The 21,055-nt window shown below is 36.2% G+C and overlaps 1 protein-coding gene and 1 long non-coding RNA gene across 2 annotated transcripts; one reads left to right on the forward strand and one right to left on the reverse strand.

Annotated features, from left to right (window-relative positions):
* The first annotated feature begins 3,159 nt into the window (after positions 1-3,159).
* Positions 3,160-5,172, forward strand: LOC127161807 (uncharacterized). Its single transcript, XR_007827179.1, has 3 exons — positions 3,160-3,228; positions 3,804-3,885; positions 4,611-5,172. It is a non-coding gene; the product is annotated as an uncharacterized LOC127161807 (long non-coding RNA).
* A 1,487-nt stretch (positions 5,173-6,659) lies between these two features.
* Positions 6,660-13,427, reverse strand: LOC127161806 (NACHT, LRR and PYD domains-containing protein 3-like). The gene is given in 7 exon segments (XM_051104558.1): positions 6,660-7,414; positions 7,504-7,677; positions 8,700-8,873; positions 9,050-9,728; positions 9,731-10,825; positions 11,812-12,087; positions 13,314-13,427. Coding segments are annotated over 6 exon segments (2,556 nt in total). The 5' UTR covers positions 12,068-12,087; positions 13,314-13,427; the 3' UTR covers positions 6,660-7,236.
* Between the last annotated feature and the right edge of the window lie 7,628 nt (positions 13,428-21,055).

Raw genomic sequence — 21,055 nt, forward strand, 5'->3', positions numbered from 1 at the left:
TGAGATTAATAAAAATCCACACATTCGTGGGTAGTGTTGTATGACAGGGTTTGTTATAGTTTGGTAATCGAGGTAATGAACACATACCACACACGGACATTTCAGGCCTCGCATTTGGAGCTGAATCACCCGAGATTCTCATTTTTTTACGCCCGTGAATCGAATCTTTTTGGAATCGACTCTGAGCATCACTGTTCATACCCCTCCCCCACGGTCTCACTGCAGCAGTGTTTGCGCGCGCGCTGACGGAGTCCGGTATTTTATGAGAGATTTACCTCAGATGAAGGTTAGTATGCATACATAAAACCATTTAAATAACGTCATTGTTATGGAGTGCTCTCGAACCCCACTAGAGGGCACTCCAGTACCCAGCAAACATGCCCGCGCGGGCCCGCTGTGGGTTTACTGTGGGACAGTGCGGGCAGAGCAAGCCCACACTAAACCCGCTGTGGGACCCCTATGGGCTAGCCCATGTGGGCCCATAGTGGGTTTGCCCGTTTGGGCCCTCATGATAGTTTTCTGTGGCCAAGCCCGCAGTGGGCTAACCCACACTAAACCCGCTCTGGGCCCCCTGTGGGTTAGCCCATGTGGGGCCCATACCAGTTTGCTCAATTGGGGCCCCATGTGGTTTTTCTGTGGGCAGTCTTGTTAACAGCAAAAGACAGCTAAAACTCAACTTTTTAAAAAAGTTTTATGATTGATGTTTTTTTTTTTTTTTAATTATTGTTATATCTACATGCAAATGTTACATTTAATATTGCATTTCTGTGACAATGGCAGTAAAATGTAAACAATAAGTTGTCCATAACAAAAATTGAATACAGTTGTACTCATGAATTTACATACCCCTTGCAGAACATACTAAATGTTAATCATTTTAACAAAATAAGAGGGATTATGAAAACTTTTTTTATTTAGTACTGTCCTGAATAAACTATTTAACATGACAGATTTTATATACTCCAGTTTATATATACACCACAAGACAAAATAATAACTGAAATTATATAAATTACCCTGTTCAAATGTTTACATACCCTTTAATCTTAATACTGTGTTTCGATTCCTGCATGATCCATGACTGTTTTTATCTTTTGTGATAGTTGTTCATGAGTCCCTTGTTTGTCCTGAGCAGTTCTTCTGCCTGCTGTTCTTCAGAAAAATCCTCCAGCTCCTGCACATTATTTGGTTTTTCCAGCATCTTCTGATTTTTTGAACACTTTCCAAAACTTACTGTATGATTTTGAGATCCATCTTTTCACACTGAGAACAACTGAGGGACTCATGCATAAATATTACAAAAGGTGAAAACATTTATGATGTTTAAGAAGGCAACACAATGCATTAAATAGCAGGGGGTATAAACTTTTGAACAGAATGATGATGTGTAAATTCTATTTATTAAGTATATTTTATTTACAGATTTTGTTTTTCCATTTAGTATTGCACTTCAGACTACAGAAATATTTACATGTCTCACAGAAGACAATATAGGTGCAGTTTACCCTGATCATCCACTTCAAAAAGTTTACACCCCCTGGTTCTTAATGCATTGTACTGCTTTCTTGAGAATCTTACATTTACTTCTGAAAAGGTTTCAAATATGCAGATGCTGCTGGAAAATCAATTATTATTTTGTCTTGTGGAGTATATATAAACAGCTGGTATGTGAAATATAGTTTATAACCAGGTCAGTAATAAATAAAAAATAACATGCAATTTCCATGATCCTTCTTATTTTGTTAAAATTATTAACATTTTGAAGTAGTTCAAAAATCCAACCAAATTACAACAAAAACTATATATGTATACAGTTTTTGTTGTAATTTGGTTGGATTTTTGAACTACTTCAAAATGTTACAGTTATTAAATAAAATTATTAACACACACACACACACACATATATATATATATATATACAGTTTTGTTTTAATAATGTATTTATATTTGTAAATAAATACATTGTAGGCTATCATTAAATAAAATTAAGTTATTTGAGACAATTAAATCATGTGAATAATCAGATCATTGATTTGTTAATTTATTCATTGTTATTGCTGGTATTGATTAGTGACGTTATCTTTTATTAAATATTTCTAAAAGGAAAATAAATATTTAATGATATAATACATTAAATGGCGCGTCAGCTCTTCAGCACGTGATTAATTATAGCCAATGAGAACTCGAACTGCTGGAACTCTGCATCGTTAATGAGCGGTCATTCAGGCTTCGACTGGCACCGCCCAGACTCAACTCAGTCAGGTAATATAAAATTTATAGGGGCATTCACTATAAAGCATACACAACTTTATTGGTGAAAATATCACTGTTAGGAGATTTATAACAAGTAGTTCCCTGCATTATTACAACAAAACGCGTGATTACAGTAGCTGCTGCAGTGGAGCAGCTCTAATTCTAATAAATTAAAGATGATGTACCATAGAGCAAAAAGTGAACAGTGAAAGTAACAAAAACTTAGGTGTAAGTGTTAAGCAAAACCTAAGTGTAGATCAAGTGGCAACCTCCCGGTTTACCTCTTGAAGCCAACACGGAAGTGACTAAAACTGCAATTCATCGACAGGCCGCTAGAGACTGGCTGCAAAAGGGAGTCAATCCCATAGACTCCCCATGTTAAAATGCCCAACTTCACAGCAGAAAAGAATATGTTTACAGCCTGGTTCAAAAAATGGTTTTGGTCTATAAAGCTCATTTTGCCCTTCATGTCAACTCTGAGGGGGGTGAATTTGTTTATAACTCATCCGTTTAATTTATATTAAGCCTTAAAGTTCTGCATATTTTAGGGCGTGGCCACTTGAGTGACAGGTGGATTGCCGCTGCTGTCACCACCGTCACGCTCGGCGGGCGTAGTTTCAGCAACCAGCTCCACCCACGTCCCGCCTATTTGCCCATTTTCGATAATCCGGGAGTGACGTGCAGTGACGCGATTCCAAGATTCCCGCCCACTTAGAGCTTCAAAAATGCTCTTCAGAAATCTACGGGTGACGTCACGGACACTACGTCCATGTTTTTACAGTCTATGGTGTAGATATAACTGAAAGATATACAGTCAAATCAAAAATTATTCAATTATATCGTGCAGCTCTACTCTCCCCTATGCCTAAATCATACACAAAATCATTTTGCTGTGTTTCCCACAGGATTTTTTTTGAGACTATGGAGGATAGCTGGACCTTGGTCTGCCTGGGGGATCTGGGGCCATGGCCTTGTGTAAGAAATAATGTACTGTACAGTTCAAAGTTAAATTTGTCTGTCTGGTGCACTTTGAGAGTTCAGTATTAAGAGCTCCAACCCATGCACAGTGTGGAAATTTAACAAAAAAGAAAGTCTATGCCAGGGTTCCTCAAATCTTACCCAGGATGGACAGTCCACTGCGGAGTTTAGCTCCAACCCTGATCAAACTCACCTGCCTGTGATTTTCTAATGATCCTGAAGACATTGATTGGCATGCTCAGATGTGTTTGATTAGGGTTAGAGCTAAACTCTGCAGGAAAGTGGATCTCATGGGCCAGATTTGAGGATCCCTGGTCTATGCATTGACTGAACCCTCTTTTTAGATATTGTAGACTCTTAAGAGTTTTGTAAATATGTTTTAAACCATATATCCTAGCTAGGACACATAGTAGTAAGATAAAATTCTCTGTGAATAAGGCCCCAGATTCTGCATTTCCTTTAGAAGCTGGAGAACCACTTAAGATTTCAAAAGGCACTTTGACAGTTTGTGGCCACCATCAAAAAAAGTCTGGGGTGACTTATCCAAATTCTCTGTTATTTTTTTTGTGTAGATTCAAAGGAAAGGTGAAAAATGAGGAAGTCTGGGAACCACTGAAGAAGGCAGCTGTGAGGGACGGAAGTAATCATCAGAACGTAAGTTCTTTGAGAATGTGTGCATTGTTTATTACAAGATGTGTTTTCATTTAAATGTAGTAATGTATACTGTTGGTCAAACTTTGAAATTAATCTTAAAATGTAAATCATTTCTGTGATCAAAGCTGAATTTTCAGCATCATTACTCCAGTTGTAAGTGTTCAAAATCATTGTAATATGCTGATTTGCTGCTTTGAAGAAACATTTCTGATTATTATCAGTGTGGTTGAAAACAGTTGTGCTGCCTAAATTTTTGTGTACACTACAGTTCAACAGGTTGGAGTCACTAAGATTGTCTTTTCTTTGGGAAGACATTAATAGCAAGGATGCATTTAATTGATCAAAAGTGATAGTAAATACATTTATAATGTTACAAAAGATTAAAAAATTATTAAGTAGCACAACTGTTTTCAACATTGATAATCAGAAATCTTTCTTGAGCATCAATTCATCATATGAGTGATCATGTGACACTGAAGACTGGAGTTAAGAAAAATTCAGCTTTGCCTCACAGGAATTAAATGCATTTTAAAGTGTATTTTGAAAAACAATAGAAAACATTTTAAGTTAAAAATATTTCACAATATTACAGTTTTGTACTGTAAGTTTGATTAAATAGATTTGAATAGACTTCTGTCGAAAAACATTGAAACACAAAGACTGCAGTTTTTTGACTGATTGTGTACATACATTAGCAACATTAACAGGGTGATCCTCCCTTTCAGGTGCCAGAGAACGATATTGGCAGTACAGACTCAGGATGGCGAAGAACATGTTTGACATCAGAGTACTCGGGTACTATGGTCCTTTGGTAATGACAATATTGTTTAGGTTTTGCTTTTGATAGTGAAGCAGTATTGAAGCACATCACCATCAGATATTTGTAGCAGGTGTTTCATACACGGGACACTCAGGAAACAAATTAACTTAAAGTAATAAAGAAGTCACTACTGAATTGTTTCCTTTCTTATTAGTGTCTTTTTTGTACCAGATTATAGGGAGTTGTCAATGAGTATTGATTAATTATTGATCATTTTTACAGATAAAATCTTTAACTATACCCATCAGTAATGAGAAACTTTTCAGTAAAATTAAAACAATTCAGTAAAATTTACATGATTTATGTATTGATGTGTTGAATTGTCTGGGCTCATGACTTGGTAACACTTTGCATGGTTAAAGAATAAGTGTAATGTTCAAAATGTATTGGCTTAGTGTTGTAGAAATAACACTGAATAAATGCTGATTAATAAATGAATGCACTGTTTTTGCTCATTTAATGTTTAGAATATAATGTTTTTGTAATGGTTTGCATGTATGTATTGAATATATTCACTAAAATCTCCTGTAGCGATTAAAAAACATTAGAATTAAGTGTTTATTTTTTTTATAGCAGAAAATGTTTATGAGTTTGTCATTTATATACCGATTTAAAGGTGGTACGAGCACATCCTCTGGACCAGACTAAAGGTGAGAAGTAAACATTTTAAATATAAGAAACGTGGTAGTTTGGTTGTTAGGACGTACTTGTCACGTCCCACCAACGTAACACTGTAACGTCGCCACGACGAATATGGGAATCACAAAGTTACGTTGCTGGTACGTTATTTGGGACGTCGCTGCGACCAGTCTGGTCCTTTAGAGTCACGTCCTCACAACGTAATTGTAACATTACAATTCTACACATAAAAATTGTAACAGTAGAATTTAAAATATATTAAGTGCACAGTAATCTACAGACGTTTACTGAGATATATGATCGTCTTTTTTAACTGCTTTTAACTGCTTGTACCCTGGATTTTGTGGGGGATTTACTTCTCGTGCACAGGACGACACGTGAATTTACCGGTGAGTGCATCAACATTTCCGTCTGTGTCTGGGGGTTTACCGCGTTAGTGAGGACTGGAAAACGGCCGCGCACAAAAATCACAGTTTCTGTTTCTGTCTGTGTCAAGGAATCAGAAACGCCAGTGCACATACACGGAAACTGCCGGAAACGAGCCGTTTACGGGTTTGTGCGCTGACGTGAACAGTCCGGAAACACGCATTTTCATGCAGTGAAATATGTTGATTTAACGAAATATGTATGTGGTTTTAACAAGATAATTATGTCGTTTTAACGAGATAATTATTTTGTTTTAACAACATAAAATCTCGTTATTGCGAGAAAAGATGTAGTTAAAATGACATAAGATCTCGTTATTGCGACATAATTGAGTGGAAAAAATAATATGTTTGTGGCAGCAATACATCACCGTAGCATATAGACTAAGATCTTGATAACAAGAACCCATAGTATCAATTATTAATGAGAAATGTTCACGATAATGCCAATATCCACACAACTGACACGCCTCTGTCATTTTCAATCTCTCTCAAGCTGCGTCTAAGCATGTGTGCCGTCAACACAGCTGTTTGGCAGAGATGAGGACTGTTTGAAAGTCTTTTTTTACACAAAACGTGATGCAAATTGTGTCAGTTTAATATGTGAACATACAAAAGATGTGATCACAGAACAATCAGGAAAAAGGCGTTCATTTTTTAAGTGTAAATAATATATAGTCGCTGGTGCCAACCTCAGCAAAAACTTCACTCGCAAATTAATATTTTTGTTCACAATCTGGAGCCCTGTTATACTGCACTTCTGTGTTTTTTTTTTTTTTTTTTTTTTTCACAGCACACATAAAAAAAAAAAAAACCATTAAAAGCATGTTTAAAAAAATAAATGGCTGGTTATCTATCCTTCTTAAGACTCATATCCAGATCAGCCTGTATCAGTTAACTGTGTTGCATCCTACTAAAAGTAGCCAAATTCTATTAAAATATTTAGGCCATATTTACTATTTCAAATGTACATTTCAATTAGCCAGTGTGAAGTGCTACATCCAAACCAGAAGTGGCCTTCATCTGTTTTATGATATATGGGGAATATTTGCCATGTCAAATGTGGGACAAGTTAGGCTTACATACTGATTAGCCAAAGCTGACTGTGCCATATATTTGCCAAAAGTGGCCCAAATTGTTGTGAATTATTTGGCCAATATTTGTCATTTTATATGTTGGCCACTTTAGGCTCACAGCCACATTAGCCAGTGTTTAATGTGCCATATCTTTGCCAAAACTGACCCAAATACACTTTAATATACCTGGACCACATCTGGTTTACACCCTGATTAGCCTTTGTTGATTGTGCCATATTTTTGCCAAAGGTGGCCCACATCCGGATGCTATCTGGGAATGTTTTTGTCTCTTGTTCTGGCATTGCATTGAAAGCAGATTAAACATTTGTTGACAAAATTCAGTGGCCATTTATTGTGGTAACATTTTGTTAATTATTTAATGGAAAACCAGTTACCTCAGTATCTCCAGCTGACAGTTTGGACTCTTTAGTCCTTCAGAAAGAAGCATCACTCCAGAATCCTGCAGGTCATTGTTACTCAGATCCAGTTCTCTCAGGACAGAGTTTGAGGATTTCAAAACTGATGACAAACTCCCACAAGACTGAGCAGTGAGATTACATGTGGACAATCTGAACAAAAACAACAGTGTGGTTTATTCTTTTTTTTTTTTTTTTTTTTTTCAAAAATAAATAAATAATCAAGTATTTCAAACTCAAACCTCAACATCTCCAGCTTAGAGTTTGGACTCTTCAGTCCTTCAGAAAGAAGCATCACTCCAGAATCCTGCAGGTCATTGTTACTCAGATCCAGTTCTCTCAGGACAGAGTTTGAGGACTGTAGAGCTGAAGACAAACTCTCACAGGACTGAGCAGTGAGTTTACACCTAGACAGCCTGTGAAGAGAACAAAACAAACAGCCATATTAATGTGAATTTATCAGATAGGTTATATAGTTTATAATCTGGAGTGCATGTTTGTACTGAATAACACTTTATAATAAGAATACAAGAACAAAGCACTTTTAAACCATTTCAAAACTATTATAGTTCATTAGTAGTTAATAAACTGTAGTTTATACATTAATAGACTATATACAAGTAGTGAGTTCATCATTGATTGGCACTGTAATTAACGTGTTTAAGTAACTCATATGTAAAAACATAGATAATGTTTTGTTGACAATTTATGAACCACAGATTAGATTAGGTCACAGAAAATCTGAAAATGTCATAAATTAAGTGCTTTAAACCAGGCTTTATTGGACATTAATTGCATTAATATTCAGTGTCCCTTAAAATGTTTACAAATACATTAAGCACACATACACACATTGGGTTTCCATGTTTTATAAGGACCTTCCATAGAATACTGTATAAATTAAACTGTATATCGTGTCCCCACTAAGTCTAACTCTAAGCCTACCCTTAATCCTAACTCATGTATTTTAACAACGTGATCTAATAAGTATTTGTATGCATTTTATATTGACAGAATTATGCTATTTAATTTTTTAAGTGGTTATGTTTAACTTTGGGCATAGGCTTCATGTATTTGTACATTTTAAGAAACTCTGAATACTAATGCAATTAATGACCAATAAAGGTTGGTTTTAAGCACTTAATTAATTACATTTTTTTTATATACCATGACCTAATCTAAGGTGAGAAATATTTGCGATTGTTTACAAAGCATTATCTAACTCTTTATATATGAGCTAATTAAAGAATAAAAAAAAACTCACTGTTTGTATAGTATGTTAATGTCTGTTAACAGTTTATAAACTATTGATTAACTATAGTTTGCAAATAATTTGTAAATACTTTATTACTATATACTTATTATAAAGTGTTACCACTTTATCCCTTAAAATGTCATTAGTAACTTAAGTAAATAATCAAGAATTTCAAACTCAAACCTCAACATCTCCAGCTTAGAGTTTGGACTCTTCAGTCCATCATAAATCAGCTTCACTCCTGAATCTTGCAGGTGATTATTACTCAGCTCCAGCTCTGTCAGATGAGAGTCTGACAATTGTAGAGCCGAAGACACAGTTTCACAGCATGTTTCATCAAAACCACAGCCATCAAATCTGCCAAAACAGAATGTTTAGCCAGAATATTTTCTGATGTTTAGCGTTTCTGCAATAACTTTTTGTACCCTTCATAATCAGGACAGGAAAATATTTCACATAGTATTTTGACATTTAATTGTTTAGTGATAAAGAACAAAATGTTTAATTGAACAGCAGTCAGTGAAATTACTCACAGGGCTTTTCTGCAGCATCTCACAGCTGGAATGAGTCTCTTGTAGTCTGCTTGTGATGACGTGAACCTCTTTGGGTTGAACTCATCCAGCACCTTCTCTGACATGAGCAGTACTGAGGTCAGCACTGTGCACATTGAAGATGAGAGTTTTCTTCCTGGATGTTCATCTGAACTGAGGTAACTCTGGATTTCCTCATATAATGAATGATCTTTGAGCTCAAGTAAGCAGTAGAATAGGTTGACTGCAGCTTCATCTGTGATATTATTGTTTTGTAATTGTTTAATGTATTCAGTTGTTTGTCTGATGCTCTCTGTGGTGTCTTGAGTTTGTGTGATCAGGCCTTCAAGCAGGTTTTGACTGGACTCCAGTGAAATTCCCATCAGAAACCGCAGAAACAGGTCCAGATGTCCTCTCTTACTCTGCATTGCTTTATCAGTGGCACTCTTTGTTAACTCATGAAATTTGATTGAAGATTGTGAATCTTCAAAGAAAAACTGAAGCTCTCGCATGTTCTTGTTCAGGTAACAGATGAACACATGCACTGCAGCGAGAAACTCTTGAACACTCAGATGCACAAAGCTGAAAACCTTCTCATAAAGTCCATTTTCCTTCTTAAAGATCTCAGCTATCATTCCAGTGAACTCAGTGTCTTTACCCACATCAATACCACATTTTTCAGATCTTTCTCATAAAACACAATGTTTTCCTTCTTCAGCTGTTCAAATGCTAGCTTGGCTAATTTCAGAATAATTTTTTTGTTTGAATGTAAGAGCTTTGTAGGTTGTCTTAGTTTTTTTTCATCATACTTCTGGTTCTTCATGTTCATCTGTATCAGCAGGAAGTGGATGTACATTTCAGTGAGTGTTGTGCTGATTTTCTCTTCACTGCTCCGGATGAGAATATGCTGAAGTACTGTGGCTGTGATCCAGCAGAACACAGGAATGTGGCACATGATGTAGAGACTACGAGACGTCTTGATGTGTGAGATGATTCTGTCAGCCAGAGTCTTTTCTCTGATACTCTTTCTGAAGTACTGCTCCTTCTGTTGGTCAGTGAATCCTCGCACCTCAGTGAACAAACCTACATATCGAGCAGGAATCTGATTGGCTGCTGCTGGTCGTGAGGTCACCCAGACCAGAGCTGATGGAAGCAGATTCCCTTTGACCAGATTTGTAAACAGCACATCTACAGATGATCTTTCCTCAACAGTGTTCAATGACCTACTGTTAAAATTCAGAGGCAGACGACTCTCATCAAGTCCATCAAATATAAATGCAAGTTTAGATTCTGTATATAACTGTGATTTCTCCAGGTCCTTCAATTCAGGATAAAATCTCAGCAGAAACTCATGGAAACTGATCTGTCTGTTTTTAATCATGTTGATCTCTCTGAATGGAAGCAGAAACACACAGTCTATATCCTGACTGGTTTTTCCTTCTGCCCAGTCCAGGATGAATTTGTGCACAGAAAATGTTTTTCCAATGCCAGCAACTCCCTTGGTCAGCACAATCTTCTTCTCATTCTTTTTCCTCAGTTCATTAAATATATCTTCACATTTGATTGGTTTGTCCTGTGATTTCTGGGTCTTTAGAGCATCATCAATCTTCAGAATCTCATGTTCCTGATTGACATCTGTCATATCTCCCTCTGTGATGAACAGTTCTGTGTAAACAGCCTTAAGATCTGTGTAAGTTTCTTTATGGCCCTCAAAAATATGTTCTGCTTTCTTCTTCATGTTGGTTTTGTGAGGTTTCAATAAGTTTTCCAGCTCTATAACTAAAAACAAAACAAAACAAAAAAACAGTAAACAAATTTGACAAATATTATTTTTTCATATCATCATTATTAATAAGTGTTGCAGACAGATTAAATTCATACTGCTGGAAACAGCACTGTACATCCCTAACAACCTGGTTTCAATTTACAGTTTCTAAATATGTTTATTATGTTTTCTCTCAGTTTTGGCCTTCCATCCACACTGAAATGGCATTTTTGTCAAGGAAAACAGAGTTTTTTTGAAAACCAAAGTGGATTCATTTGAAAATGTAGATTTTGTGTTGTAGTGTGAAAATGGAGACTTTTGAAAATGACGACAAGTTTAGTCACATGACACATATTGTACTAATAGATATCAGTGTTTGTGCTGGTATTGTGCCTGTTATGTGCTTTTCACTTTCACACTGTTGCTAAAGATGTGTTACTTTGTACACTCTTAATATTACAGTCCTGCAATATGACAGAAAATTTACTCACAATTGCTGTCCTGTGGCAAAACATGAAGGCAGTTTCATTTTAGATCAAACATATAATGGTGAGTGAGTGCGACCTGGATGAGTCAGTGAATGATATTTCCATAAATAAAATGATCCTGCCAAAAGAACTGCATATAAACTTACTATGACTGTTTCATCTGTATCATCTCAGTGAGCTTTTATGTGTTTTTATGCATGTGCAGTAAGGCCAATTTAATGTTTTTCAACCATTCAGTGTGGATAAAAAAACTTTTGGAAAACACTAGTGTGGATGGAGAATGTTTTAAAATGAAAATGCTGTTTTCAAATGTATCTGGATTAATGTAGACATAGCCTGAATCAGTTTGATGACAGTGCCATCTAAAATCTGCCGCTGATGTGACTGACTCTGTAATTGCTGCTGTAATACTCACTGAGAAACATCAATCACATCAACAAAGAGGAACATTTATGTCATACATCACACTGGCAGACAGTCAATCACATTAGTCTCTGGGAATAAAATGATACCTTGCTTGTGTTCGTTCTCCAGCTGTTCAGCCAGTTCATTCTGGTTAATCTTCCTCAGGATGCCAACCATGATCTTCACAGCTTCATCTCGTCCAAAACACGTCACCATCTTATCCACTGTTTTTATCGTATCTGCATTCTCCATTTCAGACTTTGATATACACTCATGATCTTCTTCTAAGTTCTGCTGAAACTGCTTCAGTTCAGCATTTTCCAAGTTCTGTGTGGTCTTAAGCAGATGTTTAACAGACGCCATCGTCCTTCACTGATTCACAGCTGCAGGACAAGAAGAAAATCTGAAGTAGTTTCACTCTTAACATGAGGAGCTAAGTGCTCAAATGTTATTTGGATTATGAAGCTATGAGCAGAGACAAATTAATGATCATAAAATAAACAATGAACAATTTTTTTGAGCTTTGTTAGCAAAAAAAAAAAAAAAAAAAAAAAAAAAAACCCTACAGTATGTATTTTCACTTCAGTGACGTCACTGACAGGTGGACTCTAGTGGACAAATGAGTAACTGCATCTGTGTTGGTGTGATTCTGCAGCTGCATTAGACTGAAGTTACTTGTAGTTCATGACATTGGTTTGTGCTGTTGATTCAACTAAACTCATCATGAACATGAGGATGAAGGGTGAAGCTCCTGTGGTTGAGATCATTTCTAGGAGTCTTTGTCAGTTCATGCAGCTGGAGTTTGAGCCTAAAGGAGGCATTTTCTTGTGTGTCTGTGTGAAATCTCAGATGATTATAATGCAGCTGTGCACTAGTGTACTTTACTCACATGTAGTAGTGCTGTAGTGGACTACTGATGTACTGCAGTTTAACAGCATTTTTATCTTTCCTACAGTCTTTCATTGTGAAGTTCAGCAGCTCAACACAGATACAATGATACGTGATACTCTCACTGCTTCTGATATTTCTATTTACTTTATTTGTGGGGGAATATAAATGATTTGCTGTAATAGTTAATAACTCTGAACTGAAACCACTGTTTCAAACGTTCATCTTCAGAACCAGTTAAACAGGACCATTTCAGGAAAACAACTGAAACCGGTTTGACAGCTGGATGGTTTCCAAAAACCAGATTTATGTTTCAGCGTTACTTTAATTCAGATAAACTTCAGAGGTTTTCAGCACATGTGTGATTATGTCAGGTTATGTGCATTCATTATTAATCATTATTGTGATATGAAGTCATTCAGCCATACATTTTCAACCTCATATTTCACAGATCTACATTCAAAACACAAATATTGTTTGAGAATAAACAGTAAATTGAGAAAAACAGTGATTTGACACCATGTGACAACAGTATCAGAAAACAGCTGTCTGTGATTCACTGAAAGACACACTTGATCATCTGTTTGATCACCACAACACAAGATTTCAATAAAATCACCAAAATGACTTTAACACAGCATTAAACAAACACAAACTAACCAATGACACATTATAAGACGACACTCACACATGAAAACAACTAAAGAAAGATGAAACGCACCTCAAATTATATTTGCAGATCTTTCTTTCTCCTCTGAACTGTTGTGTTGAACAGCAGCTCTGAAATGTCTTTCACTTCTACCAGGAAGAGACGTGAGAATGAGAAGAATGACAGTCAGTCGTCTAATCTATCGTCTGCTTTGTTATTCATCAGTTAAAATGAAAGGTTCTTTCTCAGGAACTTGGAAGTTGCTTTACAAGTGTTTCAAGTGTCAGTCCAAGATATTTATACTGTTGTGTCATGTTTGTCTGTACGGTGATGGGTTTTCACAATAAAAGGTTAATTTGTAAAAAACAACAACAACATAATTTTATTGTTTATTCTTTAATATGTTACAGTTAGCATTCATCATGGTGCATATACAGAGTATTTTGTATCATTGTTTAATAATATAATATTATATTATTATATTATTATTATTATATTATTATATTATGTAATATTAAGTTTGCTCTATGGCTTTATGTAATTTAAAAACGACTGTGGCTCAATTTGTGTAGTGTGAGTGCTATGATTACTGGTATGCTTATGTCATTGTATTTTAGTAAGTAAAATATATTTATATATGCACAATTATATACAGCAGAGCTGATCAAGGTAAGTGATCAAGCAGGACTGAGTTCACATATTGGATCCTTTGCCCTTACCTTGAATTTACATCACAGAAAGGATCATGTCAGTCAATGCATGTCAGTCAATACTTCAATGCTATCAATTTAAAATATTACAAAAAAACGATTATCCGACAAAAACGTAACTATTCGGTTCGACGCATGATCAATCTTCCCCCGCACAGCCGCACTTCCACATACATCAGTCACCTAATTGTTATAGATGTTCACTTCACTAGAAAAAAAAAAGAAGAGAAGAGGAAACCGGGGACAAGGAGGTAATATGATGTAATGAATGATGATCATATAAATAAACTACAGCTAAACGTTTGTGAGCAAACTTCATGTTGGCCTAGTCTAAAAGTTTAAAATAGGTTAATAACAATGGAGTTCCAGAGATCCGAGACTTTGTAAAATAATCGTGTCATTTTTCGTGTCGCATGATAACACATTTAAATAATACTTTTACGCTAGTAGTACTGTGTAGTATTTGGAGATCTATGGTATTTGGCAAATGCACTCAAAAAAATATTTCAGCCCTTAACGTAATTCAATTACGTACATCTTTTCCATGCATTTAGATTACATTTTTAATTTAAACAAATCAAGTAAACTTAATGTGATTCAAATGCATCAGTCTTACGTAAATGAAACAGGTAAAGTTGATGTAATATTTCCCAGTGTTAAACAAACCCTGCTCAGTGTTCATGTGTTTCCACACTACAGAGTGTTCAAGTAGCATTGACACAGTGTTGGAGTTAAGGAGATCATTATGTCATGATTGACCAATAATGATCAACACCTGCTGTTTACAAGCAGAATCACAGAAGGAAAGAGAATCACAAGAATCAGACACAGCCAAAGAGAAAATGAACTTAAATAAATAAAGATTATCTTGCCTAGGGCAGCAAATTGGCCAGGGCCAGCCCTGTGTCAGTCACACAGATGTCTCAACTGCTGGGAAAAATCAGAAAAACTCTTGGCTTTTTCAGCTGCAGCTCAGTGTTTGCTCATAGTTTTCAGCAAATATTTCAAAAGGAAGATCAACAACAGATGCATTAGTAATTAATGAAGTGGAAAAGGTAATTAAAATGAAAGAGACAGTGGTAATAATATTTTTTGACATTGAAGAAAAGACAAGATCACAAAATACAAAGTCAGTCATCAGAAACATGAGGATAAAATAGAAGAAATGATCATATCAAGACTAAATCATCTACATGTTTGTTCTGGGGAACAGTGATAAGTGTTTGCACTGTGACATTAAAGAAAACACTGAGCACCAGTGTTGGGGCTAGTTACTCAAAAAAGTAATATATTACATATTACATATTACTCTCAAAAATAGTAATGCCTTACTTTACTTTATTACTCCCTGGAGAAAGTAACTAGTTATATTACTAGTTATATTACTAGTTACATTTTTTTTCTTAATTACTCTATAATTGCCTGAGATGCATCAGATGGAGGGAGAAGATACAAAGGAGGAGTGTTCTTTAGGGTCTTTATTACGCCAACAACTGGATATGTTTTTGGTCGATCGGATCACAAGTGGACAATGGAGACACAGTCGTTTACATCTGGCGTTTTAATCCATCTCTTCTGTCCACTTTCGACCACTTCTGACCACATTCCTGCATTTACATACATTACAAACTCAACTGACAGGCGTCTCTCCTGTATGACTTCATGTGATTCTCTTCAGACATTAGAACTGTACATGAATTATGAGCTTCTAGAACGTTTGACCTCCTAACTGAAGATCTTTTTTACAAATATAAACAAAAACAGTATAAATAAAAATAGTCTAAACAAAAGAATAGCTGTATTAAGTGCAAACAATAGTGCAGCCATAATCAAAGTAGGCTAGGCTACTCTCTCAATGTTCAAAGTGCAAATAGAGACCGATTTTTTTAAGCCTGATACAGAGCTATAGACAACTACATAACCTATTATAGGATACATACAAATAACACGTATATGTTATGTAGCCTAATTTGCGCGCACTGTGGAACCGCTCTCTAAAAGCGGGTATTAAAATTGCTTTTGAAGGCGCGTGCGCGTTTTACTTTCGGTTTCGTTTTAAGGATCGTGTGAATTCTCCGCGGCGCTGCGCGTGCTTTCTACAATACGAGACATTAATTTAACAAACGAATCTGAAAGTGAGGGGGACACAAACGGGATTTTGAAAAGTGGATGTGGTCAAAAGTGGACAAGCTGAAAACGTTTTACACCCCTATTTACACCTGTACTTAGCATTGTCCACTTGTGATCAGATCGACGCATCAGAAAACGCATGTTAATACCAGGTGAAACAGGGCCTCTAATTCTTGCACAGTACCTCTCTCTGGTCAGTGTCAGTAATCTCAAATCCAAATCCAAAAAAAAAAAAAAGCAGGTGTTCTCAAGTCCAAACTTATTTAATATAATCGCAACATTTTGCCGTCATATAATCGCACAGGCTGACATCGCGATTGCGATTGCGATTGCGATACGATTAATTGTGCAGCGCTACTGGGAACCTTCCTCTGAAAAAGAGCTTGCCGTTGTTGACGCTTCCATTTTTCCCCATCTGTCTTTGCGGGTGCCGCTCTGCTGCCGGCTGCCGGGTGTCGACCATTCGGTGATGGTAAATGATACCTCGTGCCAAACCCAAGACCAATCACTGTTCCATTCACGCCCCCTCCCCTTCCCTTCTGTTCTCTGTGTTGTGTGCCTTGTGTGTGATGAAGGTGCTACTGGCAAATGTAACGCAAGTAACTAGCTCGGGAAAACTGTAATAATATTACCATTTTCAGACGAGTAATGCCTTACACTACTAGTTACTGAAAAAAGTAATATTATTACAGTAACGCGTTACTTTGTAACGCGTTACACCCAACACTGCTGAGCACATAATAAAGAACTGCATTAGATACAAAGAGGAACGAAGCAGATTCAGGGACAAAAGTTCAGCAGAAGAACTGTGCCCGGTTGCATAAAGCACCTTAAGTGTAATTTTCCCTTAAGATCGCCCTTATGTTTCCCTTACACTTAAGGGCGTTGCATAAAATATCCCTTAAATGTTACTTAAGGGTTTCTTTAGTTGAAACATCATAGACCCTTAGAATTTATATTAAGTATCCCTTAAACCCCTTTAAGTGTTGCATAAAGCCCCTTAACTGCCATTTCCCTAAGTATAACATAAGGTATGGAAAATGTCACCTTAAGTGTTAAACAGCGCGCTGATTCAATCCACGATCGTCCTCTTTATATGTTAAACAGATTAATTTAGGCATTTATTCACATATAATTATTGATTAAATTACATTCACACATAATACCTCAAACAAGAGTCCGTCACACACGAGAACAAATTTATATTCGATATTTTATTCCTGTATTTTCCTACGTATTACCTGGAGATCACTTAAAAACACACACATAAACCGTATATTGTGGCAATCGTGTGTTTATTGTTTACGTTTCAGTTTAGCTGCAGCGATTACTGCTGTATTCCATCATAACACTTCTATGAGTCCGGATTGGACTTTCAGCGCAAGAGCGCCCTCCGGCTACGAGTATGAATGAAACATACGCTTCATAATGTTCACATCGCCTCGGAAACTCAATAAAATGATTTTTCTGAATTTTTCGTTTTGAGTGAATAATCAGTTTGAGTTTCCGTCTCGCTTGGTCCTTCTCGTTTATATTTGGTTTATATTTTGTTCTCCTTACCCGTGTTATACTGTTTTCTGTGAAAACTTACACCGCTAACTGCATTACAAAATAACGTGTCCATAGCAACAGTAGATTTTTTTTAACGGCAAACCTTGAATCGCTATCGTAAAACACTTAACGGTTTCACTTTAGTAAGGGAAGTGTTTAAGGGATTATATGCAACACCCTTAAATCATCCCCTTAGGTAAGGGGAAATCATGCCTTAAGTTTCATACTTAAGGGAAAAACTTAAGGTTCTTTATGCAACCGGGCACTGAGCTTTTATTTTGGTCTGGTGATGTGACGTCATAAGGCTGCGCCGCTGCGCTCCTGCGTCTGTTGTGGTTCTGCTGAAGAAAGGTTTGTGTTTCAAAACATTTAAATTCAGTTTTATAATGTTTATAAGCTGTGTGAAATGCTAAATTATTATGGCATGTAACAATGTAATGCTCTATGAAACGAGTAACGTTATGTTTGTGAGTGAACGCATCCACAGATGAATAAAAGAAAAGATGCGTCTCTTTTCTCTCCTCTATATCACGAATCATTTCACAGTAAACACGAATTCAGTTTAGTAACGTTATGATGATTCATTGATTGTAATCTCTCGAAACACTGACGAAACCTTTAATGACAGTGAAATGTCAAAAGCTAAACAAGATTTTTTTCCCCCATTGGCATATAATTTTGCTCGTTTTATGCAAAAACAAAACGTGTTTTTTTTTTTTTTCAGAAAACAATACATAATATCTAAAGTCATTTTACTTGTCAAGTAAATGCATCTTGAATCAATAATTTTACTCCATCTGTGTTCTGATCATAGAAATCAAGCTTTTCTGACAATATATGTCTTTACCATATATATATATAACTTTATTTATGAGTTTTTGACAATGTTAGAATGTCAAGATGAAGAAAACAAAACAAGAAAAAAAACAGATCAACTTAACAACTAGATCAAACGATTTATTGTACATGTTTAGCAAAAGGGGAGCTACTTGTCTAGAAAATTTCTTTCAAAATTCAGCCGGAAAGCCATCCGGGCCAGGGATGATGGGCAAAGAGCCTGTTTGCCTTCTCCCCATACTCATAATAAACATGTCTTGATTTAATCAACATCTCCTCAGTAGAAACAGTAGAAAGGGTGTCAAAATCAGCAACACTAAAAGAAGATATTCTTGAAGTGTGATGGATGAAGGACTATTTCTATAATGGTTTTATAACAGCGAGATGTGGTCTGTCAGATCTGCCATAGACCTCCTCTGTTTGTTCTTTTCAAATGACGTGTAAGATATAATTTGTCCTCTAATACAGGCTTTGAATGTTTCCCAAATTGTGCTGTGTGTTATATCTGAGGTGGCGTTCTCACTAATAAAAAAAGTCTATTTGGGAAGAAATAGTCTGGACAAAGTCCTCAGTAGTTAGCAGGCCAACATTCAGCCTCCAAAGTGGGCGCTGTGTGTACCTACATTCAAAGCTCAGGCCCAGAGTAAGAGGAGAATAGTCGGAAATGACAATTGCATTGTAAGCACAATGTTGAACCAATGGTAGGAGCTTATTGTCGATTAAAAAGTAATCAATGCGGGAGAAAGATTGATGAGCATGAGAAAAGAAAGAATAGCCACGCGTAGATGGATTTAGAAATCGCCAAACATCCGTGACAGCATAATCATTAAGAAAAGAATTGATTATTTTTGCTGACTTTGAAAGGACTGATCCTCTTTGAGAGGCTCTGTCAAGTTGAGGATTCAAACAAAGATTGAAATCTCCCCCAATAATCAAATAACTTGAATGTAAATTTGGTAAAACAGAAAGAAATTTAGTGAAAAACTTATCGTCATAAAAGTTAGGCGCATAAATATTAGCCAACACCACAGGGGTGTTAAACAGCAGCACAGATACTATGACGTATCTGTCATTACGGTCAGCAGCACATCTGAAGGATTCAAAGAAATATCTTTATGAATAATGACAGCAACTCCCCTTGCCCTACTAGAAAATAAAGAGTGAAAAGATGGTGAAACCCATCTTCTACGCAGTTTAGCACGGTCAGAGATATTAAGATATGTTTCCTGTAAAAAGACCATTTTAGCTTGTAAGCCATCCAGGTGAATTATCACTTTGTTAAGCTTAGAAGGGCGGCCAAGACCTTTCACAGTCCAGCTTACAAAATGAATGACTCTGTTCATAGATATAAAGGTGAGAGAAAAATACACAAAAAAAACCGATTGTGCAATGCATAATATATAGCCACAACAGTAGGAAAATGAGGGAAAGAGGAAACAAAAAAAAAAAAACCCACCCGCTTTAACACCTCCCTGAATCAGGAGTATACAAGTCCCCATATCAGACAAAAACACACAGACGATGAACTTAACTGAGCGTATCATCAGGTGAACAGGCACAGATTCAATTTACAGACCACAACAAAGGTGTCTATCCAGACAACATTAAACAGAACATATATATATATATATATATAATAATAAAATAAAACTAAAATACAAATACAAAATACAGAATCAAATCAAACTCATTTCAGATCAAACTATAGACACACTACAGACCAGCACGTCGAGCAAAATTGAGATTTTTAGGAGTAATAATAATCATAATAATAACAGTAATAACTAAATAAAAATAGCACACTGCTGGTCAACGCATGCTGCGAAATTGAATTCTTAACACAAATGTCATTTTTCATGGATTTGAGCGATTGCTTGAACACTTCAGCAGAGAGTAATTCCCCCTCATGAGGATCCCTAGGGTCAGCCGAGCTAACGTTAGCCATGTTAGCTCACGTCTCATAGATCTCACAGAGCCCATTGTTAGAAGCAACAACCATGTCATCCAAAGTAGATCAATCAAATTTGCTAGAGAATATGGCAAGATCATTAGAGACAGGATGAGCCTTTCAGTGCTTTTCCCAGAATAATTTATTATAGACATATCGTTTAGATATATACATATGCGACTTTACTATATTTTATGTAAGGAATAATTGATGACGGGGAGACTTTTTTTAGGTTGGGATGGTCAAAGTTAGTCCTGAAGAGCCACAGTCGTGCTCGACTGTGTACGACACTAATGCTAAAATACAGTCTCTGTCGTATCGCTTTCATTATTTACTATTTTTACTATTGGACGGACACACTTTCTGTGGGCTTTGCAAACATTTGACCAATGAAAGGTATTAAAAAGAGCTTGTTCCTAAACCTCGTAACTCCATTGGCTCCTCAAACTCATTACTCCACCCGTCTCTATGTAACGCACACGTTTTGGAGCATCTCAGCTTGTTTGCAGTCTGAATCAAGACAAATAAAGACTGTAGATTGAGTAAATACAGTGTTTTCTTTACTCAAGAAATACTTGCTATCACATGCAACATTTTCTAATTCCCACTTCAAAAATCGTGATTGTGAGTTTGTTGCA

The sequence above is a fragment of the Labeo rohita genome, unplaced genomic scaffold, assembly GCF_022985175.1.
Source record: "Labeo rohita strain BAU-BD-2019 unplaced genomic scaffold, IGBB_LRoh.1.0 scaffold_744, whole genome shotgun sequence".
NCBI lineage: Eukaryota > Metazoa > Chordata > Actinopteri > Cypriniformes > Cyprinidae > Labeo > Labeo rohita.